This window comes from Meleagris gallopavo, chromosome 1 (genome assembly GCF_905368555.1).
Source record: "Meleagris gallopavo chromosome 1, MGAL_WU_HG_1.1, whole genome shotgun sequence".
NCBI lineage: Eukaryota > Metazoa > Chordata > Aves > Galliformes > Phasianidae > Meleagris > Meleagris gallopavo.
In genome coordinates, this window is record NC_139404.1 from 6,185,333 (window position 1) to 6,205,306 (window position 19,974).

The 19,974-nt window shown below is 37.5% G+C and overlaps 1 protein-coding gene across 6 annotated transcripts in view; it reads right to left on the reverse strand.

Moving 5' to 3' along the window:
• Nucleotides 1-19,974, reverse strand: part of USP6NL (USP6 N-terminal like) — a 113,475-nt gene that overhangs the window by 18,276 nt on the left and 75,225 nt on the right. For all 6 annotated transcript variants that reach the window (XM_085215741.1, XM_003201861.5, XM_019619149.3 and 3 more), the window contains 5 exons: nucleotides 19,098-19,137; nucleotides 14,748-14,828; nucleotides 6,484-6,591; nucleotides 3,771-3,880; nucleotides 1,486-1,534 (listed from right to left, as the gene is read on the reverse strand). In XM_085215741.1, the coding sequence (XP_085071867.1) occupies nucleotides 1,486-1,534; nucleotides 3,771-3,880; nucleotides 6,484-6,591; nucleotides 14,748-14,828; nucleotides 19,098-19,137 (388 nt within the window). The remainder of the gene's footprint in view (nucleotides 1-1,485; nucleotides 1,535-3,770; nucleotides 3,881-6,483; nucleotides 6,592-14,747; nucleotides 14,829-19,097; nucleotides 19,138-19,974) is intronic.

Sequence of the window (19,974 nt, forward strand, 5' to 3'; positions counted from 1 at the left end):
GGCTCTGGAGGGGGGAGATTATCTTTTGTCTTGTTTTACAATCAAGGCACCCTCTGATAAACACGGCAGTTTTCAGCAGTGACCTGAAACTACAAACCTGTTCAAGTTTAGCAGCACACAGTACACACAGTAATTAAACACGAAGGGAAAAAAAAGTCCTGTTCCAATACTAAATTTGAGCAACTCCTCTGCTATTAATATTGACTTTTATGGCAGGAACCAACTGTCACTATCATTTCACTGCTCAGATAACTCTGCTGATAAAATATTTAGGAGAATGAATTAATAGTTGAATAATCTTTTTCAGATTTAAAAGTTCTTTTTAAGAACTCCGGAGATAAAAACAAAGAATAAGAACTCTGACACATTAAGAAGAAAAATACAATAATGCTAAAGCAAATTAAAAACTCACTGCAGCATTCCCTTCATCTGTATTGTAACAGCTGACCTTAAACAACATTTTTCATACAATTGGCAGGCATTAGTCTAATGCTGCACAAAAAATATATAAAGGAAATTCTTTCTTCCAGAGTTTTCTCAGCACTTACACTACCAATAAAAAGCTTAAGTCAACATAGGAAATGAAAGATGACAAATGCTAGCAATGTAACTTCATTTATGGGCCGAATAAACATGAGCAGATTGAAACTGGAAATAAAAGCCACATTTCTTAGGACTCTGAAAATTGAAATGAAGTGATGCTTAAGTAGAATAACTGCTCAATTTCACTCTTACTCACAACTTTGGGTATTTTCACATTGAATTGAAAGGGCTTGCTGATGGATGTAAAACGAAAGTTGTTCAAAAGTGATCAGAACAGGCACAGTGAACAAGGGAATAGTGCATAAAACAAAATTAAATTTGGACATAATAACATGTTAAAAATAGAGACATGCAGTCAAAGGACTTTACAAAATAAGCAGGCCTCTAACCCTTACTTCAAAAAAATCCTCATTCAGAACTACAGTCAAGACCAAAGTTACTACTGGAATGTACTTTAATACACACACTGGAGCATATCTAAAACAGGGCTTAAGTGAGGAAGATGCAGCCTTCAAAACCTTCCATCTGTTAGAACACTCCAGGCTATGAAATGCATGCTTACTCCTACATGCACCTTTCTGTAGTTTTTCCTCCCATCATTCAAATGATCTTAACTGGAGGCAAATAATATAATGGGAAGAAATAGTAGTAGTATGAAACTCCAGCATAGCACAAATTCATTATTCTTATTGAATACTATACTTGATCTCAATTAATCTCTATTTATTGTGCAGTCTGCCTGGTAAGACATTCCTAATCAAGATGCTTTGTTTCAACTTCAGTAGCTGAAAACGTGTCAGCAAGCAAATCACTTATTTCTCTGCATTTCCAAAGGTCTCTGAAATGCGTTGTGGTTTTTGGGGGAGAGAGGAAGAGGATAAAGAATTGCAAATAAGTTTACAGCACGTTCAGAGGAGCAGAACATGAAAGTACACAACTTACTGTATTATATATGGAATATGCAGCTAAAACGTGGAATAAAGATTGTTGCCTGGAGAAACAAGAGTAGAGAAAGAAAGTGCTGTAATAGTGGGTATTGTAAAAACAGAAAAACACAAAATTAGTTAACTGTATTTTGGAAATTTGTTTCTCCAACTTAATTTGTCTGGTTCTAAAGAGTAGTAATAAGTGCTTCTGATTTTAAAGCAACATTATATTTTTATCACTTTTCTGATATTTTGCTTGTTTAAAGATTACAAAATATATCTATAACAATTTGAGATGCCAATGGTGTCAGACCATTACTATTACAAATAAGGGATTTGAGACATACATGGCATACGTGTCAAACACTGATTTATTCAGAATGACAGACTTTAAACACACCACACCTAATTTCTGTTTGCAGAACACTAACAGCTGATACTGATTGCAAACAGTTACAGAGAGATAAAACACAAAGTGGGTACAAAGCTGTCTTACTCTTGGCACCCAAATTAAAAGTTGCTTTCGTGACTGCTACTGTCAAACAATCACAATTCCAACTCTCCATCCTATGCTCAGTCCTTCAGACTATATCAAACCCTGCAATTCTAACAGTGAAGTACACACAGCTTTGTCCCTTGCTTTCCATAAAAACAGCTTGTTATCTTGTACTAAACTTTGAATGCAGCAGGACAAAAATATATAAACTCCATGCTTTTCAAATTGGGACATCAAAATAATGAAGAATTCTCATAATACGTTTTTAAACTCACACCTACTTCCTGTGATTTGTTGAGAAGGGAATTTGGAAATATGAATGCCTCCTTTCAACTACAACTGCTAGAGTTTAACTCCTGAGTCTTGTACAGTATTGTGTCCAGTGAAATACCGTCTGCTTGTCACTGATCAGATGTGTAGACAAATATTTGAAGATTATAAAAAGAAATCTTGAGCAAAAAGCTGCTCATTTTCTGTTGGGAAGGAGGATGCAAATTAGAGAACTTTACCAAAATATCTAGAGATTATGGCATTTTTTTCAGTCTCTTGCAGAAACTGGAGCTTACCTATTCTTAGGTAGTAATAAAAAAAATGTAATCTGAAGTACTAGTTATTAATCTTCAGTCTTATTTTACAAGGACAAAATGATAGAAAACAGTTAGGTTGCAGATATCATCCATGAGAACCTTCTGTTATCAGTTATGGGAATTTGAACTACATGAAGGCCAACGTAAGAGCAAATCTCCTTCATAGTAAGGTATAAAAATAATGGTAATGTTAGTACTATTTACACTAGATGGTACCACTGAAGAGTTGTAAAAGAATGACCCCTCAAAAATGTACAGTCCATTGAGAAGTCAAACAAGCTATTGATTTACCTGGAAGACTTTATTTCATTGCTGTACGGAATGATTTCTCAATTTTCATCCACATCGCTGGAAATGTATAATGCATGTACAGTAATTCCAAGTTCTATTCCAAGTGTGAAATTGAAACAGCCAAAGGCTTTTCCAATACACTCTGAGGACGTGCTCACAACACAGCCACAGGGAACAGAGCAGGCTCTGCCAGCATTAGCCCCAGACTGATGGGGTAGTGAGCTTCTACTTCGATTTAAAATGTGCGAGTTAAAACTGAGCTGAGGCTCAGATGCAATACAGTCATTTTTACATAGCATCGTGTCAGCAGTACTGAGAGGCAAGGCACATCAGCTCCGGTGTAGATACCACAACACAAACATATCTAAACTACAGCGTCTGCACAGAATAGTGCTCTCAGCTTTGGGAATTTCTGCTTCATCCTGTGTTGCAACCATCACAAAAATTTCCCACACCTACTTAGAATTTGTCTGCAAAATACCTAGAGGAATAATATAGGAAAATGTTTCTTTTATTATCACATTAAAGCTCATAATTCTTTGAGTATTGCTTTTTGAAAATAGTACACTACTGTAGATGATGTCTTGGAAAGAAAAAGAGACAAAAAAACTCTCCCTATCTTTTCCATCTCAGCAGGGTGCTAATATGGCATGCTAGAAATAATCACAGGATGGCTGAGGTTGAAAGGGACCTTAAAGATCATCCAGTTTCAGCCCCCTGCTGTGGGCTGAGGGCTGGTTGCACTGGGTACACTGGTTGGTTGGAAGTAACTATTTGGCTTCGTAACAGTAATGGTGATTACCTCATAGCACACAGACAACTCTGCTTTAAAAGTCTGGAACTCACATTCAACATCCTTTTTGCAAATCAAAGAGGTCTGAGGCAGATCAGAAACCAGTTATAAAACAAAACTTCTAATTTACTTACTTAACACCGTATCTGTCTCGAAACATAATATGATCTCTGTATGTTCGATTTACATCAAGATCAATTTGCCTAATATCTGGTGAAGACCCTCGTGCTTGGCACTTCAATTTCTAGGAAAAGAATAAAAAACATAAGTTACAGTTTTAATCTTCTGTTCCTTATTGTAAGCTTGCAAAAAGGAGAAACCTACCTAGCTGTACACTTAAACTCATGATTTAAAATCTTTAATATAAAATGGCAACTCAGAAACTCATTCAAAAATATACATGTATACACACACACAAATTCCATATAGTCAAATGCATATTAACATAGTATAAATGTAAAAAGACCAACCCCAGAGCATACACTTTTGTGACAACATTCACTATGTTTCAGCATTTCAAATTTCCAATTGCCATTTCTCACGTAAGTGCAATGAGAAAGACAGCAAGTGAATTTCACTGCTGAGGAACAACAACAGCTCCAGTCTGGACTTCCCAGAAATGACTGAGGGTGGTTTTCATGCTTTTGCTGACTTTTTCTCTAAGCAGAAGAAAAAGTTACATCGCTGCCAGTTACTATTTAAATATAGATAATGGATGTTTCTGGACATTTCCCTAGTCATTTCCTCTGACCTTCTGTTTCAACCAATTTAATGGTAGAATAGCTCAACTTGCTTTAATGTTTTACAATTTAGTCAAATTTTGCAAATGAAAACTTCAGGAAACCTGAAAAGGTTGGACTGCCTTCTTACTTTTCACACCTAAAGTAATTTTTTTCTTGACATTCACTCATTCATTCTTGCTTCTGTCCCTAAAAGCCAAGTATGTGAGACACTTCTATCTGTATTCAACATGGTATTTTCAAAACATTAAGTTAGAAAAGGCGTTTTTATAGAATATCATGGGTATTCATAAGGTAGAATTCTACAGCTTCTGGTTGCAAGAAGACAAAAGGTTTAAAGTACAAGCATCCAGAGTGATTTGTCCTTCAGACAGAAAAGAAGGGATCAGAAAGTTTTAAGATGGTATGAGGACCCAGAACCTAGGATAAGGACCCAGAGCCCATGATCTACTGGAACTACAGGAAAAGAAGTACCCTGAGTCCTAGTCATGGTGAGAACCTCTAGACTGGGCACATAGAGTCTTGGAATCAGAAATGTTAAAAGATGAAGAACTGGTAACTTCCCTGCACCAAGGACTGTAAGAAGCTGTTTCACCTCCCTCAAAACCATGCATCTCCCTTCTAACTTTCATGTGTGCAATTTGTAAATGAGAATTATTATGAGTATTAATATCATTTCAGGAAATGGGAAAAGTGGAGAGCAGTTAAATGAGCTTATTGCAAATAAACAAGCTAGGATTATGATGGAAGGAACTCTTACTACTACCATATTTGAACTACAAAGACACTCTTTTGTTTTGTACTAAATGGCATCAATAATCTCTTAATATGAATTAACATTTTTAAATGCTTTTAGTTATACTCAGTATTCTTTCCCACAACTACATTACTCAGCATGAATTCCATTCTATTCTTTCTGGATCTGCCTCTGGTCTCCCTTATGAAGTTAAACAAAATCTAATAGTCAGAAAGAACAGCCTGTCAGACTAAGGAGTGATAAATAATTCAAGAAGAAGATCACAGAGACCAAAATTTAGATAACATCAATGCCAACATCAATCTTCTTTCATGACCTTACAAGATTCCATGTCTGCTCAGACCCAAAGCGTCGGCTCCTGAAGAGTGCCATAAAAATCAAACTTAGCAATGCATTTCCTTGAAATTCTGGACATTTTTTCTAAAAGACAGTGAACGTTTCAGTTCCAGTGGAGAAAAAACTAAATACTCTACAATGTTATCTTACCTTTCTGTTAGCTATACTGTCTTCCTATAATCTCCTAGTGCAGAAAGATTGAGAGGAAAAGACTAATGTGATAAGATTCAGTTCCCCTTCTGCCTAAATTTCTGGCCTGCATACAAACCTCAGTCTACAGTTTGGGATCTGAAGTTGAGCTTAGATGGCAAACAGCACATCCACAGAAAAAGCAGAATTAGAGAAGAAAAGTTTAGAGGAACATGACCAGAATAATTCAAAGGTGGCTTTAACTACCACCCAGCATGTGGGTGGAACTGGGGTGCAATGCATACCTTTTTCTTTACACTCTACGTAGGATTAGGCTTAAGTGGACAATTTTTGTAGCTTTCAGAGGGTAACACCTCAGTATTAGTTACACCTCTGAGAATACAACAAACTAAATGACAGCACTTTGTAACAGATATCTATGCTTCAACTCAGAGGTAACATGGCATAAAGTTTGCCAACTTGTTCTCCCAGAGGCCCTCTTGGCTTTAATAAGATGGAGAAGGCAACAACTCCTCACCCCCTCGAGAACACCACAGACTCCTCTAACTGATAGTCAGCTGTTGCGGCACTTCCTTAGTAGAAATTTCTCAAGGAAGAGTTGTTGTTTCAGAGGAGAAGAGTTTTGTCTTATATTGTTTCACTTTGCTTTTAAGGGGGCTTTAACAAAGATTTGGGAATGGGAAGAAGAAGGATCAAATTAATTACATCAATACCAGAACCAACAGATAAGCTGGTAAAGTGCTTTCCAATACATGGGGAAAAAAAAAAAAAAGAAGAAAAAAAAAAAAAACAGTGAAATTCAAGGTAATTTGTAATACTAAGATTAAAAATATAAAAGATTAAGTGGAAATTCTAACAACTCACGCTGTACAAGTCTTTCATTTCTTCTTTCATTTTAGGGACATCAAGTAGTAAAGACCAAACTTGCCCTCTGAACTGCAATGGAATTCCTTTATAAATTCTCCTGTGAAACTGTAAAAAGAAAAGAAAGCATAAATGCATCACAATTCACAAAGTTCTGAATAAAAGAAATGGTGATATGAGATGTACTAAAGACAAAAAGGCAATTTTGTCAATTATCCTGGCAAAGGGACAACTGGCTGGGGACAAACCATCTCAATCTCTTGAGTAAGAGTCCAGCGGTGCCTGTGTTGACGGAATCAGCAAATGAACAGAGAACAAAATGAACACACAGGCAATCAAGATTTCAGTATGTAGGAAGTCAAAATTGTATTGCCTTTGCTATGGAGCATTTATTCCAAAAGTACTGCAAAGAGAACTCTGGATTTGACAACACACACGGAAAAACAGATTCTTAGCAACACATGGTTTCAGGACAAGCCACAAATAACTCACTATAATTATAACGTATATATGGGAATGGTGAAAGGTATCAGCAGTACTGCAGAGCTCTAAAAACTAGCAGTACAAAAATGCATTGCTGATTTTTGCATTCTTGTAAAACTGCAATGTATGTATGTGTATCACAAGCACGAGCTCACTGCAAACACAGGAAATGCCACAAACTAAAGACTTCAGACCATATTTCTAAATTAATAAGCAAATGTTTTAATATGCATTTAGGAAAAAATATTTGCACAAAAACAACACACAGAAGATATTCCAGCTATAGTTTCTAAGACTACAGAATGACTTTACTACACCACACAGAATTCTTGGCTGTGAAACTGAACATGAAATTCCTTGTTCCTGTCACAGTCTATACTGACACACAGAGCTTGTATTAGAAATGGGTCAGAAGGGGACAAATCAGTACCCGTGCAAAGCTAGAGTAGTTATATAAACTATCTATCTCATGTCAGTCCTGCCTCTGACATGTCACTGTTCTTCCATTTTGATTCAGCGGTTTGATTTTCACTGGGTTTATTTGAAAAATCAGGAGCACTGACAACTGTCTTCCTAGCTTCTATTCCAATTTGCATTTCCTTCTGCTGCAGCATTTAGGAGCACAAAGATTTCTAAACAGAGAAGAACAGGCTTGTTGTCTTCAATCTTGGCTTTATGTAGCCAGCAGAGACCCAAGGTAAGCAAAGCCTCAGACAATGAAACCTTACTCACTCTTTTTTTAGCCACACACAAAGAAAAGGTTATCTTCCTGAAAACATGGCTGAGCAAAGGAAAATCAGAGAATTCAAAAAACAAAGGTATCTCTAAGGCCAGATAAAATCCATGTCTGGACTTAAGAATGCCTCGCTCTTACACAAGTTTCTTGATGGTCATTTAAGGCAAACACAACCTGGTAGGGTTACAACTCTTTTTTTTCTGTTCCTTATTCAATTGTACAAGATAGTACAAGATAGATCCTGGAGGCCATCCACACAGAAAACATCAGAGATGGTATGGAAACTGTGGTGCTTTAATGCTATTAAAATTGTTAAGTAGCAGCATGTCTAGCAGGAGCATAACAAACATCAGTCCAGCTTTTTCCTGCAAGGATGAAGAATAAGCCAAAGTGCTACAAAGCACTCTTCTACTGATGTACATCCAGACTCCAGCTCACACTGAGGATTCCAGTGTACGTCAACCTAAACACAAGGGTAAATGCTTGAGAGAAAGGATAATTCAGTCTTCTGGAAGCCAAGCAGCACCAATTGCAGTGGTGTCATTCTGCAAAAAGATTAGCCTGTCTATTGGAAACCAGAATGAGCTAAATTTGCCAACCTTATCTGCTAACCTGAAGGGAGAGTTACAAGCCCCCAGTGACATTTAGCTGTATTCCTCAGGCCCACACTACAATAGTGTATCTTGATAACAAGGCTTTCTGCCAGACCACTATCATTTTGTGACTCATTATCAAATGTCTCCAACAGTTGCCAGGTTGCTTAGCGAACAGAATAGGCTGAAAAAGAAATCCTCAAGAAGAGTTTTGTTCTAAAAAGAATATTTTGGGAAAAGGCTGAGTAGACATTAAAGGCCAGAAACAGGCCTTTGTGACATTAGTTTCTTCCTGAAATAGTTAAAACAAATCCAGACAACCCAAGCTATGGGCATTACTTCATGAAGGAAAGCTGAAAGAGAAAATTGATCAGTTTTGCAGATGACTTTCCAGTTTTCCCATCTTCTGCATTTCTCAGGCTGAATCAACCAGACACTAAAAGAGTTCTCAAAGCAGCAAGATAAAACTGAGATAAAGAATGGTGGAAGGGCTTTTAAAAGAGAAGACTGAAAACTGAGTTGTTTTTACTAACTTTGAAAAGAGTGGAAAGCACTAAGACTCCAGCAGCTTGGTAAGCCCACTGTGGTTTTGAGAAGAATCAGAAAATAAGGAAACATTTTCAAGTGCTGGAATCAGAATTATCACACTGGCAGAACAAATCTAAAGAACGTTCAGAGTTTTTTGCAAACCATTTCACATCTGTACCCAGTCAAGTCCACTGTTCAAGCTCCCAGTTGTTCCAGAACATGAGAAGAGCCTGCCTACAGACTAAATGGCAGCACAATGCTAAGGACTTTCACTGTCTGTCAGATAAGAAATGAGATATGAGACTTTTTCATAGGTGAGATATGAGAGGTGAGACTCTTTCCTGGCACAGGCTCCATTACACAAACAACCTGCAAAGAAGCACAGATAAGTTTTTTATATAACAGCAAACCACATGGCTGCACTGCATCTCACTCATCATCATTCAGTCATCAAACAGTTAAAGAACATACAAGTGAACAAACTGATTATTAGCCAGCTGAACATCTGTACCATAAGTACCGTACTACTGCCCTCTGCTGTCTTTTATTTCCATGCAAGTTTATCTTACATTGAGAACTGCAGGCTAAGTATATATGCTTGCAGAACCCTAATCAAGTCTCTCTCTAAATTAATAATTAAAATAAGTAGTAGAAAATTCAGCAAGACACTTTATTTCATCTCCCTAGAAGTAGAATAAAAAGTAAACAGTCCTCAACAAATTCATTAAAAATAAGGCTTTCTTAAGAAAGAAGCTCAAAAGAAAACACAAACATTATCTTGTAATTCAGATAAGCATTCAGTGAAAACAAGAGTCGTTCAGAGAGTGCTGCTGTGCAGCCTGGAATGCTTCCATCATTAGAGGACACTGAGGAAAACACAGATATCCTCAGTAGATGGAACTATGTGAACACAACTTAAAAATGTAGGTTTAAATTCTTTGTCACATATTAGCTAATATTCAGCTAAAGACATCCATTATAAACTCTTAGAACTATCACTGATGTTGCTGATTCTGGTAGCAGGACACACATGCACGCATGGTGAAGATCCATCACTCTGATTCCAAAGGAGCTTCTCGTGCAAAAAGAAACTGGAGCTGCATATTGCACTTTCTCTCTGTGAAACTAGAGAATATACAGAACGAATTTTAAAAAGTTTATAAGGAAAAGAGGAATTATTAAAAAAAAAACAACGACTACTAGACTTGGAATAACCCAAATAAATCTTAGCCATCATCTCAAATAACGAAGATGTTATTATCCAATGTTCAATATGGCCCCTATGCAAAAAAAAAAAAAAAAAAAAACAAAAACAAAAACAGAAAGTGTACAACTGCCCCCTTATTCCTATATCCCAGACTTTAAAACTGATAATCCAGTTGGTACTTGGCCAAGAAACAAGGCCATCACCACACAGTACAGGTTTAAGAGCAGGACCTGGCGGTCTAACTTCTGCCAGATAGAAAACTGGCTTTTCTGAAAATAAAACCTCTTCAGTCATGCTAGGAAAAGCTGCACATGACACAGAGGGACTCAGCCACCTCAAAAAGAATTAGAGATGAGAAGCATCAAAATTAAAATCTGAAAGCCCACAAGAAAGTATATTTATAGTGAAAAGAAAATATATTTATAAAGGCTGATGCCTTTAGAGGTTCTTCAACTTCCGTGGATTGCATAAAAGGAAGAAAAAGTGCAAATTCAAGAGCTGCTAAATCTCATTCAAAAAAAATCTGAGGAATGCGAAGAGGGTTCTTCATTAAGGCTCTGTGTTCAGACTCCAAACTAAGTGGAGACTTGATTATTATATTCTGTGTGAATGCCAGAACAGCTGGAAATTGCCAGCTACCCTGATTGTTTCAATTCTTCCTTTTTCTCTCAATTTAAGTGACTTCAGTCACAGCTAGATGAAGGTAGACAGCAAGAGACAGAAATACTTTAGTGGAAATACTCAAATGGGAATGTAACAGTTTTATTTAATCTTTCATGAAAGTTATGATCATACTAAGCAGGAAAGATTCAATATCCATGGTGGTTGATAGTACCCTGGGCTATTAAGCAGTAGAATACAAATAGAAAATAAAAGCATAAACTAGGGAAACACCACAATGAAAGACAAACTCTGCTACTCTCTGACACTTCCTGCATAAGAAATGACTGATAGGGAGATGAAAGCTTTGTGTGATTGATATTTGTCAAAACAAAGACACAAGGACAGGACTGCATTTCAGAGACTGCTGTCTGTAAGAATTATGATCACTCCACTGAAAAGATACCTAAATAATCACATAGGAAGCAAGGAGGTTACACAGTTATGAAGATGAGCGTGCTTACTTCCATTACGTCTTCTTTCATTACCTATAATTCATTGCTCAAAGATGGAAGAGACTGACATTTTCTGGTTCAGCCTTTCTCCAGTTCCTCGTGGTCACAGGCTGCCCTCTCCCTACTTTTTTGTTGTGAAACTTTAAAGCACAGAAATTCTAATGGGAAAGCAAGATGAAGTCCCCAGAGTTCCCACTTCTCTTGAGATCTTCTTCTGCAATAAAGATTAAGGGAAGATGTAAATTGAAGCATCTCACACACACATACAAACACGTCAGTGTGTGAATATCTTCTCATTAATTCTCCTTGCAAAGTTAAGAAGGAAAGAATTAAGGGAGCAGCCTCCAGGCAGCTCTGCAAAAGAGAATTAAAAGAAAACTGTACTTTGCAGTTAGGTGTATGACAGCTTTGGATAATGTAATCAATAGCACAGATTCGTTTATAGTATATTTATGGTATGAACAGGTTGCTTTAAGCCCAAACTATCATAGGCTCATTACAAAAGGGCTTTCTGAAGTCCAATACTTTGTAATACCCACTCCATCCTTGAGACCAGTATTTTCTCTGTCTCTCCATCTCTCAAGTAAGTCATTTTCCAAAACCAAGCCAGCATTACAATTATAATCTGTAACTCTACAAAATTATTACTGTTGTTTTTGTCACTGCAGCAACGTTTCGTTCAGTGCTGTTTCCAAACAGCTGTGATTTCAGGAGCAGTCTGACTGCACAGAAACCATGGGAATGCCAGGTGAAGTGAATCCTTTAAAGACAGGCTGTTTGGTTTGTTGTTTTTTTTTTTTCAGTAATTTGCTCCTCTAGTGCACTTTATCCAATCAAGTGAAGACAAAGCAAGAGTCAGGAACTGTTCTTGCAACTTACAACTTACTGCTTCTGCTCTTCAAAAAATAGGGTTGGAAATTGGTGTATTCTTCCAACATATTAAAGTAAAAACTGTCTTCATTTGCAAATTTTATACAATCATAAGAAAATCACTTTCCATAAACAGGAGCAGCAAATAATGTCTGATTTTCCACTGCATGCTAGCTGGGAGGAGGGGTTTGATTCTATACTGTTCATGTTCTAATGCAAGTAAATAACAAAAACCTTGTGCTCCATCAGGGTCCAACGACCAGTGAAAATTCCTAGCCTGAAGCAAAGTTTATACCCTTTATGAACATACTGAATTATTCCTGCCACTATTTATAGTTCAGTCTATAACTAGTTACACAAACTGAAGCTCTTTCTGCTCAGCTGATCCGCTTTACCTTCCACATGCCTGGTGAAGAGGATCATTCAGTTAAATCAATGGACAACGGACTGATGTCACTGGCAGCTGAAGAGGAAGACCACTGCTGCTTAGACAACACAGAGCTGTTGTGTTCCCTGAAGGGTGGTATTTGACATACTCACTGCAAACTAGGTTGCTATTCTACAGCTTTTTTTGAGCATCCCTTCAATTTGTGAATGTATCTCTAGATCAGTCAGTCATCTCAATAAAGAAACAAAGCCAGCCCTGCTTTGAACAGAAAGAATAAGAAAAGCTTTGGAAAAAAGTTACCTTCTTATGCATTCACTGTAGATTTAAAAAGTGATACCCTGAAAGACAGCTGTAACTGCTTTTGATATGATAAAGAAAAGCAAAGAAAGGCACTTAGCAGCCTCGAAAACAAAGGCAGAATTGCAGACATCGTGAGTAGGGGACAAGTAAATTCCTTCCTGTTTCAACTGTACTATCTCCTATTTCTCTGCATATCATTCTAACAAATATCCTCGTCTCAATCTCTCCAGTTTTTTCCATTTTGCAAAGAACAAATTAGTGAAACAACAGGGTAAAGGAGCAAGCTAACTCTGTAGGACATTCATCCAAGCAGTGACCTGGGATGTGCAACAGTTGTCCTCTGTCCTCAGCAAAAGACAGGCAGACCAGCATCACCAGAATGCATTGACAGAATCTCCTCAACAAGATGTATGTTTTAACAGATCTAAGATGATCAAGACTATATTTACAGCAAAGAAACTATGCACAAATCCCACTTACCTTTCAAAGTGTGTAAAAACACTTGGTGCTTAATGGCCTGCTTAACATTGCTCGACTTCTGTTACCCCCAGACCATTACTCATTGCCCAAGTTAATTCTGTCACTAAAAATCTCCAAAGCAGTGCCAAGAGCTTTAACAGGTAATTTGTTTATTTTAAAAATCACCTGTAACTTCACATAGAAAATCATTTTACTCCTTTTGTCTATTTATTTCTTTAAATCAAGAAATGATGTAGCACTGTTGGGCCTGGTTATGAAGCTGCAGGCATATTTCAGGGATTTATCCCTGAACGGCTCTTCCATATTGATCTCAAAGCAAAAGCAGATCCCATTCATACCATCAAAAAATGGCTTCTCTTAAAGACTATGAAGGGAGTTACATATTATATATGGGGGGTAAAAAAAAAAAAAGAAGGAAAAAAAAAAAGACATCCCAAGGCATAGAACAGCTTCCTGTACTTTTTCCTTGAAAACTTACTCAATGAAACTCTTCTTTTAGCAAAGAAACCATGCATTTTGTGATATTCTAAAGATATCTTTGCTGGCAAGCATGATAATTTAAACATCACACTATATGCCCCACGTTATGACTAATCAGTTTCCTTGGAGAGTTATTCAAGGCAGTTTCTGCAGAACAGAGACTGAAAGCCATCCTAGGCTGTTCATCAGCAAACTTGGGTTGCAAAAACACTAAAAAAAACAGAAACCATAGAAGATTAGTAATAAAAAAAACCCTCAGATCTTAGTAAGTACCTCAAAAGAATAACTTTAAATTTAAATATTAATTACAACAATATCCAGCAAATAAATGAATTACAAAATCACCCCAAAGTTAAAAATCGCAATCTCTGAAAGGGAATTGATGATTCCTGCAGAACTCAACCACTCCCATTTCAATATGCTCCCAATTTTCAAGCTTACAAAGATTTTCCCTTCTTCCCTCCTTCTCACTCTCAAAAAGTAACCAAACACAATTTTCTGCGACACCAGCTACATGCAACTGAAGGTAAGCAGGTCGAACACTTCATCCGCTCCTAAAATTATTCCGCAGTCACATGAACACAATTTGCTGATCCAAACTCACAGCACGCAACGCAACGCAACACACAATTATTATTATGAATAAAGAGTACTGTCCTTCATAGAATCATGGAATCACAGAATGGCCTGGGTTGAAAAGGACCACAATGACCATCTAGTTTCAACCCCTTGCTGTGTGCAGGGTCACCAACCACCAGACCAGGCTGCCCAGAGCCACATCCAGCCTGGCCTTGAATGCCTGCAGGGATGGGGCACCACAACCTCCTTGGGCAACCTGTTCCAGTGAAAACTCCTTGCATTTGCTTACTATTGTTTGTTGGGTTTTTTTGCTTTTTTGGGACGGGAATTGTTTTGTTTTGTTGAATGTTTTGCATTTGTTTGTTTAATGTATTATGGCTTTTTGGAAGAAAAAATCCGTTTTCTTTCGAGGTGTATTTTTTCTGGTCAAAAATAAGACAACCTAATTTAAGGTTACACATTCATTCAAAAGTGATAACTAACAAAAAAGGATGCTTAACTTTACCTTTTCGGTATTCTTGTATTTTTCCCAGCTTTTCAGCATCTTAAGCCATTTTGTGGTCCTTTCAATTTCAAGGTGTTTTTGCTGAAAATAAATTACAGTATGTTAATCTTCTCAAAATGAACACATTTTAAATTATTAATTTAACGTATTTCTAAAAACATAAAGAAAAAAAATTAAGTGTGACATTTATAGAAGTTTCTTCTCTATACATTTTTTTTGCAAATACAAAAATCATTTTGATTTGTTTTCATACTGAGTGATTTTTCAGGCAAATAATTTCTGCTGCAAACGCCGATTCTGCAGTGCTGGCTGTCCTTAACCAGACTTACCCAAGACACAATTAGCTACTGCTTTCCAGCAGCCATACAAACCATCCCTTCATAAAGGCACAAATTAAAAATGCAGTACATACCCTGACAGAAACAAACTAGCATACTTCAGGTGATGCAGCAAACCAGAATACATTGACCTCAATAACAATTCATAAGCTTTAAATAAAGGACATGCAAGAACAAGTATGGCAGCAAAAATGGGACTATTTCTGGACCTGAAAAGTGATAAAGTTTTGCTATAATTCGCTGTTGGAGAAGTTACTGACAAAAATATTTCAGCAACAAGGGGATAAAATAAGAAATCAAAAAAATACTGTCTTTTCAAAATAAGCAGTTGAAGTAGAATAACACAATAAATGTTATTTTCACACTTCTATGTTCCATATGGCTTAAGAAACACAGGACAATGCCATAATCTTAAAGATAGCTACACTTGCCATCAACTTCTTGAATATGGGAATCAAGCAAGCACTTGCAGTTATTCATTTGTGTCCCTAAATTCCTGGCATTTCAGCTTTTCACAGTCAAAAAACTGCTCCTTCCTTAGCTCTGATGATAACAAGATTCACAAAGTGGCACTTTTACAGCCACGTTTTACAGGTTGTAAAGTAGGTTTTGTATCTCTGATTATCCTAGAAAGAGGGAGGAGGGGTGTTTGGGCTTTGTGTTTTTGTTTTCATAATGCTTTGCAGCTGAGGATCAACACTGAAAAAGCTGGAGCAAAAAGCTTATCTGTGTCCAGTGCTTTCTCTTCAAACATGAACACAAGCAAATATTCAGATTTTTCATAAAGGCCAATCCCTCTACTTCCCACTTCAAATTCAGAAGTGCAGCTCAATTCAGTCCATAAGGTATACAGGAAAAAAGGGGTTTGGTTTGGTTGTTGTTGCTGTTTCTTAAAAAGTTATTTCGAATTCAATCCATCAGACAGAAGCATAAGCTATCTGGAAGCAAGTGCTACTCCTATCTTAACCTTACTTATCCAACTCTTCATGTTGCAGTCAATCAAGTGCTCACGTACTTGTTCAGGTTCCACGCTGTATTTGGTAATTCCTAAACTACTTTTTAAATTTATGTGTGTATATATGTATGTATATTTATTAAAAAAAACAACAACAACAAAAGAACAAACAAAAAATAAACATTTTCTTAAGAGTTAGGTTAGAAGGAAAGAGTAGATAAATGACTGCTTCCCAAATTTCATAGGTTTCACATTATTGGTTCTGATTCCCCTCCTTACACAGAACCCCCTTAAGAAACAAATCTTTTCAACATCTCAGAAGCAGATGTTCTCCAGGAGTAGTTTATTCTGCTGGAATAACACTGCTATTAAGTTAGAAAAGGTCTCTGCCCTCAACAGGTTTTTCAGATAATTGCTAAGAAAAATGAAACCCCATCTGCTCTAAAGTCTTTTTGTTTGTATGTTTGATCTACTTTCAAGATATCTGGTCTTCTGAGCCAGAAGCTCACTTCAATTGTATGTTTGTTCAAGCTTTTATGTCTTCTGTGTCAATTTATCCCAGTTCTCATGTGAACCTATTGTAGTCGAAACAGCAATTATTTCTGTGTTCAGTTGTTGAAAATTTTTTGCTCTTTTTTTTTTTTTTAGTCAAAGTTATGTTCACTTTCATGTCTAACAGGTGCAACACTGGAAACAAGGACAGATCAGAAGCAGCTCATTGCAGAGAAGAGGGATGCTGCTGCTGTTCCATGCAGTTGTCACAAAAGAAAAAAAAAATAATAATCCACTTATCAGTCTTACAACTATTTTTTTATACTTTGAAGCATTTTTGTCATTGGGAGTAACAGAATCCCTAACTGAAAAAGAGAAGGTCTCTCACTCTGGTGTCAGTAAATAATACAATACTGAAAAGAAGAAGCGTGAAGCTCCGTTGGCAGGTATCCACCTTGTGTGCAGTGCTCTACCTTCACAGACAGCAAGTGTGCTATAGCTGAGGCTCAGAGCAATGCCTCAGCAGAAGCGTCAGAAAAAAACAGTCTGACACAGACTCCAAATATCCTGAGGTCCGTTTCCTGTCCGCTTTTTTATTCTGGATCATCTTTTCTCCTTTAGTTTTATCTCAGATGTACTGGGTGATTCATATGAAGTTCATATTGTAAGGACAACAGCATGAAGCATTTAAGTTATCAAATGTCCAGCAAGGTAAACAAACCATTGAAAGCACTCTGCAGTCATAGAAAGAATGCCCATTCTAGAAGTACTGCACACAAAAATATGACAAAAAAAAAAAGACACCTGTGCAAACCTTGCTTGAGCTTTACACTAGAATGTGTATGAAAAAAGATTCAAAGTTCACAAGGATATACAAGGCTTTACATAAGCTGCAAACTTCCAAGTGCAACTTACGAACTTTTGTTTTTAAATTCACAGTTAAGTCAAAAAGAAAGCATATATAATTTTGCCAAATAAGTGACTTGAAAAGATATTGCCCAGAAAGCTTCTAGTGTTAGCCTACATTAATGTGACACTTTCACTGTTCTGTGAATGGTATCCTGAAAACAGCGAAGACTCGATCAACCACTGATAGAAAGACAGATAAACCTCAAACCAGCAGAGGTCAGGATATCATCAGGAGTATAACCAGAAGTCTAACACAGGAGCATTGCTGTAGGATTATAAAAGTAAACTAGATTTGCGATTTAACACTGATTCAGTAAATACAGTTTCTACGCTGAGATTTTGTCTGAGACAGCATGAATAAAGTATGGCACAATGAACTGAGACACCATTTTCATGCAATAATTCAAAGTTTACTAAGTCACAGTGAAACAGAGCTCCAAAAACATACACCATAATAACTGCAAGCTGTCCAGTGTTTATGCTCACAGGCTGGCTTCCCTGCTGTGTCCACCGGATGGAAATGAAATTATATATAGGCTTGTTGTGTTATTAAATGTAATAGAACATGGCAAGCAAACACAACTACTTCAAGCTACAAATGCAGAAATATATATGAACTGACACAAAACAGAAACTCAGAAGTTCACTTCTTTTATGAGAAAGACTTCTTGCTAGCCCTGTACCGACTCCTTAGTTTCTGTGGAGAAGAAAATCGTATTTAGAAACACTGCTCTTAATATCCAGAGTTGAGTCTTCTTAAGGTGAGTCATTCCATCTCTCTTCCATGCACTCTACTCATTTGTGCAGCCAAAAGAGATAACTTTAAGCTTACAATTTTAAATATTTCAAGAGTTTGCTGACAATACAGAAGATCAGTATGGAAAAGATAGTCTTGGAGACAAAAAGGGCCCAACTGAAAAGGCCAAAGGTATTGAAAGGAGCTCATCTTGGCCAATACAAGCAGAAACGCAGTTCCAGTAGTTTCAGCAAAAGCTTTCCACATTATTAAAACATCAGTTCCTAAACTTGTCCTCCAGCATCCTCCAATAGCAGGAGGCTTTTTGAATGAGGGCCTGCACTAGCTGCTGGCATGTCTTACAGTTGTAGAACACACCTGGCTTGTCAACTCAGCATTACAATGGAGCTCATTATACCGCAGCGAGTGACAGCCAGGTTATCTGTCACCATTTACCACAGGAGAAAAGCATGCTCCACTTGTCAAGGGAAGGCAGCAGATGCCTCAGCACCAGGTGCCACCTCACCTGGACACTGCATCCACCCAGTGCAGCTGGTGACAGCTTGTGATACAAACAGGTCATCTCACCCCAGACAGATGCCTGCCAGCTGGGTCCTTTTCGGGGCAGACCTGGGTGTGTTCTGTTAAACAGCTCTATTTGCTTTACAGGGTCAAGAGATGGGTGAAGAAAGCCTATACCTCACTGCAATGAGTAATTAATCACACTACTGCATGGGACCCCAAGGGATCTGTGTTCATTAACACGGCCTCAACAACCACATTCCTTCTGGGACTTGGAACTGTGTCTTTGGGAACACAAATCACTAAAACGTTTCATCTCTTGATTTCACAATAATGTATATTAAGAAGTCATAAATCTTTAAAAGTTTAAAAAAAAGCCTGGAAGACATTGAACTTACTTTTTCTATTGCTGCGTCATGGACAGGAAGCTCCTCTGGACTGAAAACAAAGAAAAATCATATTACTCAAGGCTTATCTTGGCACAAAATCATTTTTCTATAGGTTCTTACAAGTAATCATTTCCAGCAGCAATATGCTATAGGGAGTAAAACAAGAACTGTCAACTTCAGATCGTTATCACAATGGTATACAGAAACCTTTGGGATTTCGTTTTTTAAACACAATGAAACTCACATTTTAAGTAAGACAATGTAATTACTTTAACATTAAACCTTCTAAATCAGAACAGACTGAATAAAAAGAAGCGCAGCCAGCAGGTCAAGGAAAGTGATCCTGCTCCTCTACTCTGCACTGGTGAGACCTCACCTGGAGTACTGCATCCAGATGTGGAGTCGTCAGTGTAGGAAGGACATAGACCTACTGGAGCACATCCAGAGAAGGGCCACAAAAATGACCCAAGGGATGGAACATCTCTCCTGCTAGGACAAGCTGAGAGAGCTGGGGCTGTTCAGCCTGGAGAAGGCTCTGGGGACCTTTCACTATCTAGAAGGGGGAGCTGTAAGAAGGGGACAGACTTTTAGCAGCATCTGTTCTGATAGGACAATGGAAATGGCCTCAAACTAAAGGAGAGATCGAGCCTTAGATTGGATATAAGGAAGAAGTTTTCTACATCAAGGGTGGTGAGACACTGGCACAGGTTGCCCAGGGAGATGGTGGCGGATGCTTCATCCTTGGACGGGGCTCTGAGCACCTGATCTAACTGCAGGTGTCCCTGTTCAGCGCAGGGGGGTTGGACCAGATGGCCTTTAATGATCCCTTCCAACTCAAACAATACTATGATTCTATGAATAGCTTCAAGAGAAAATGACTTTACTA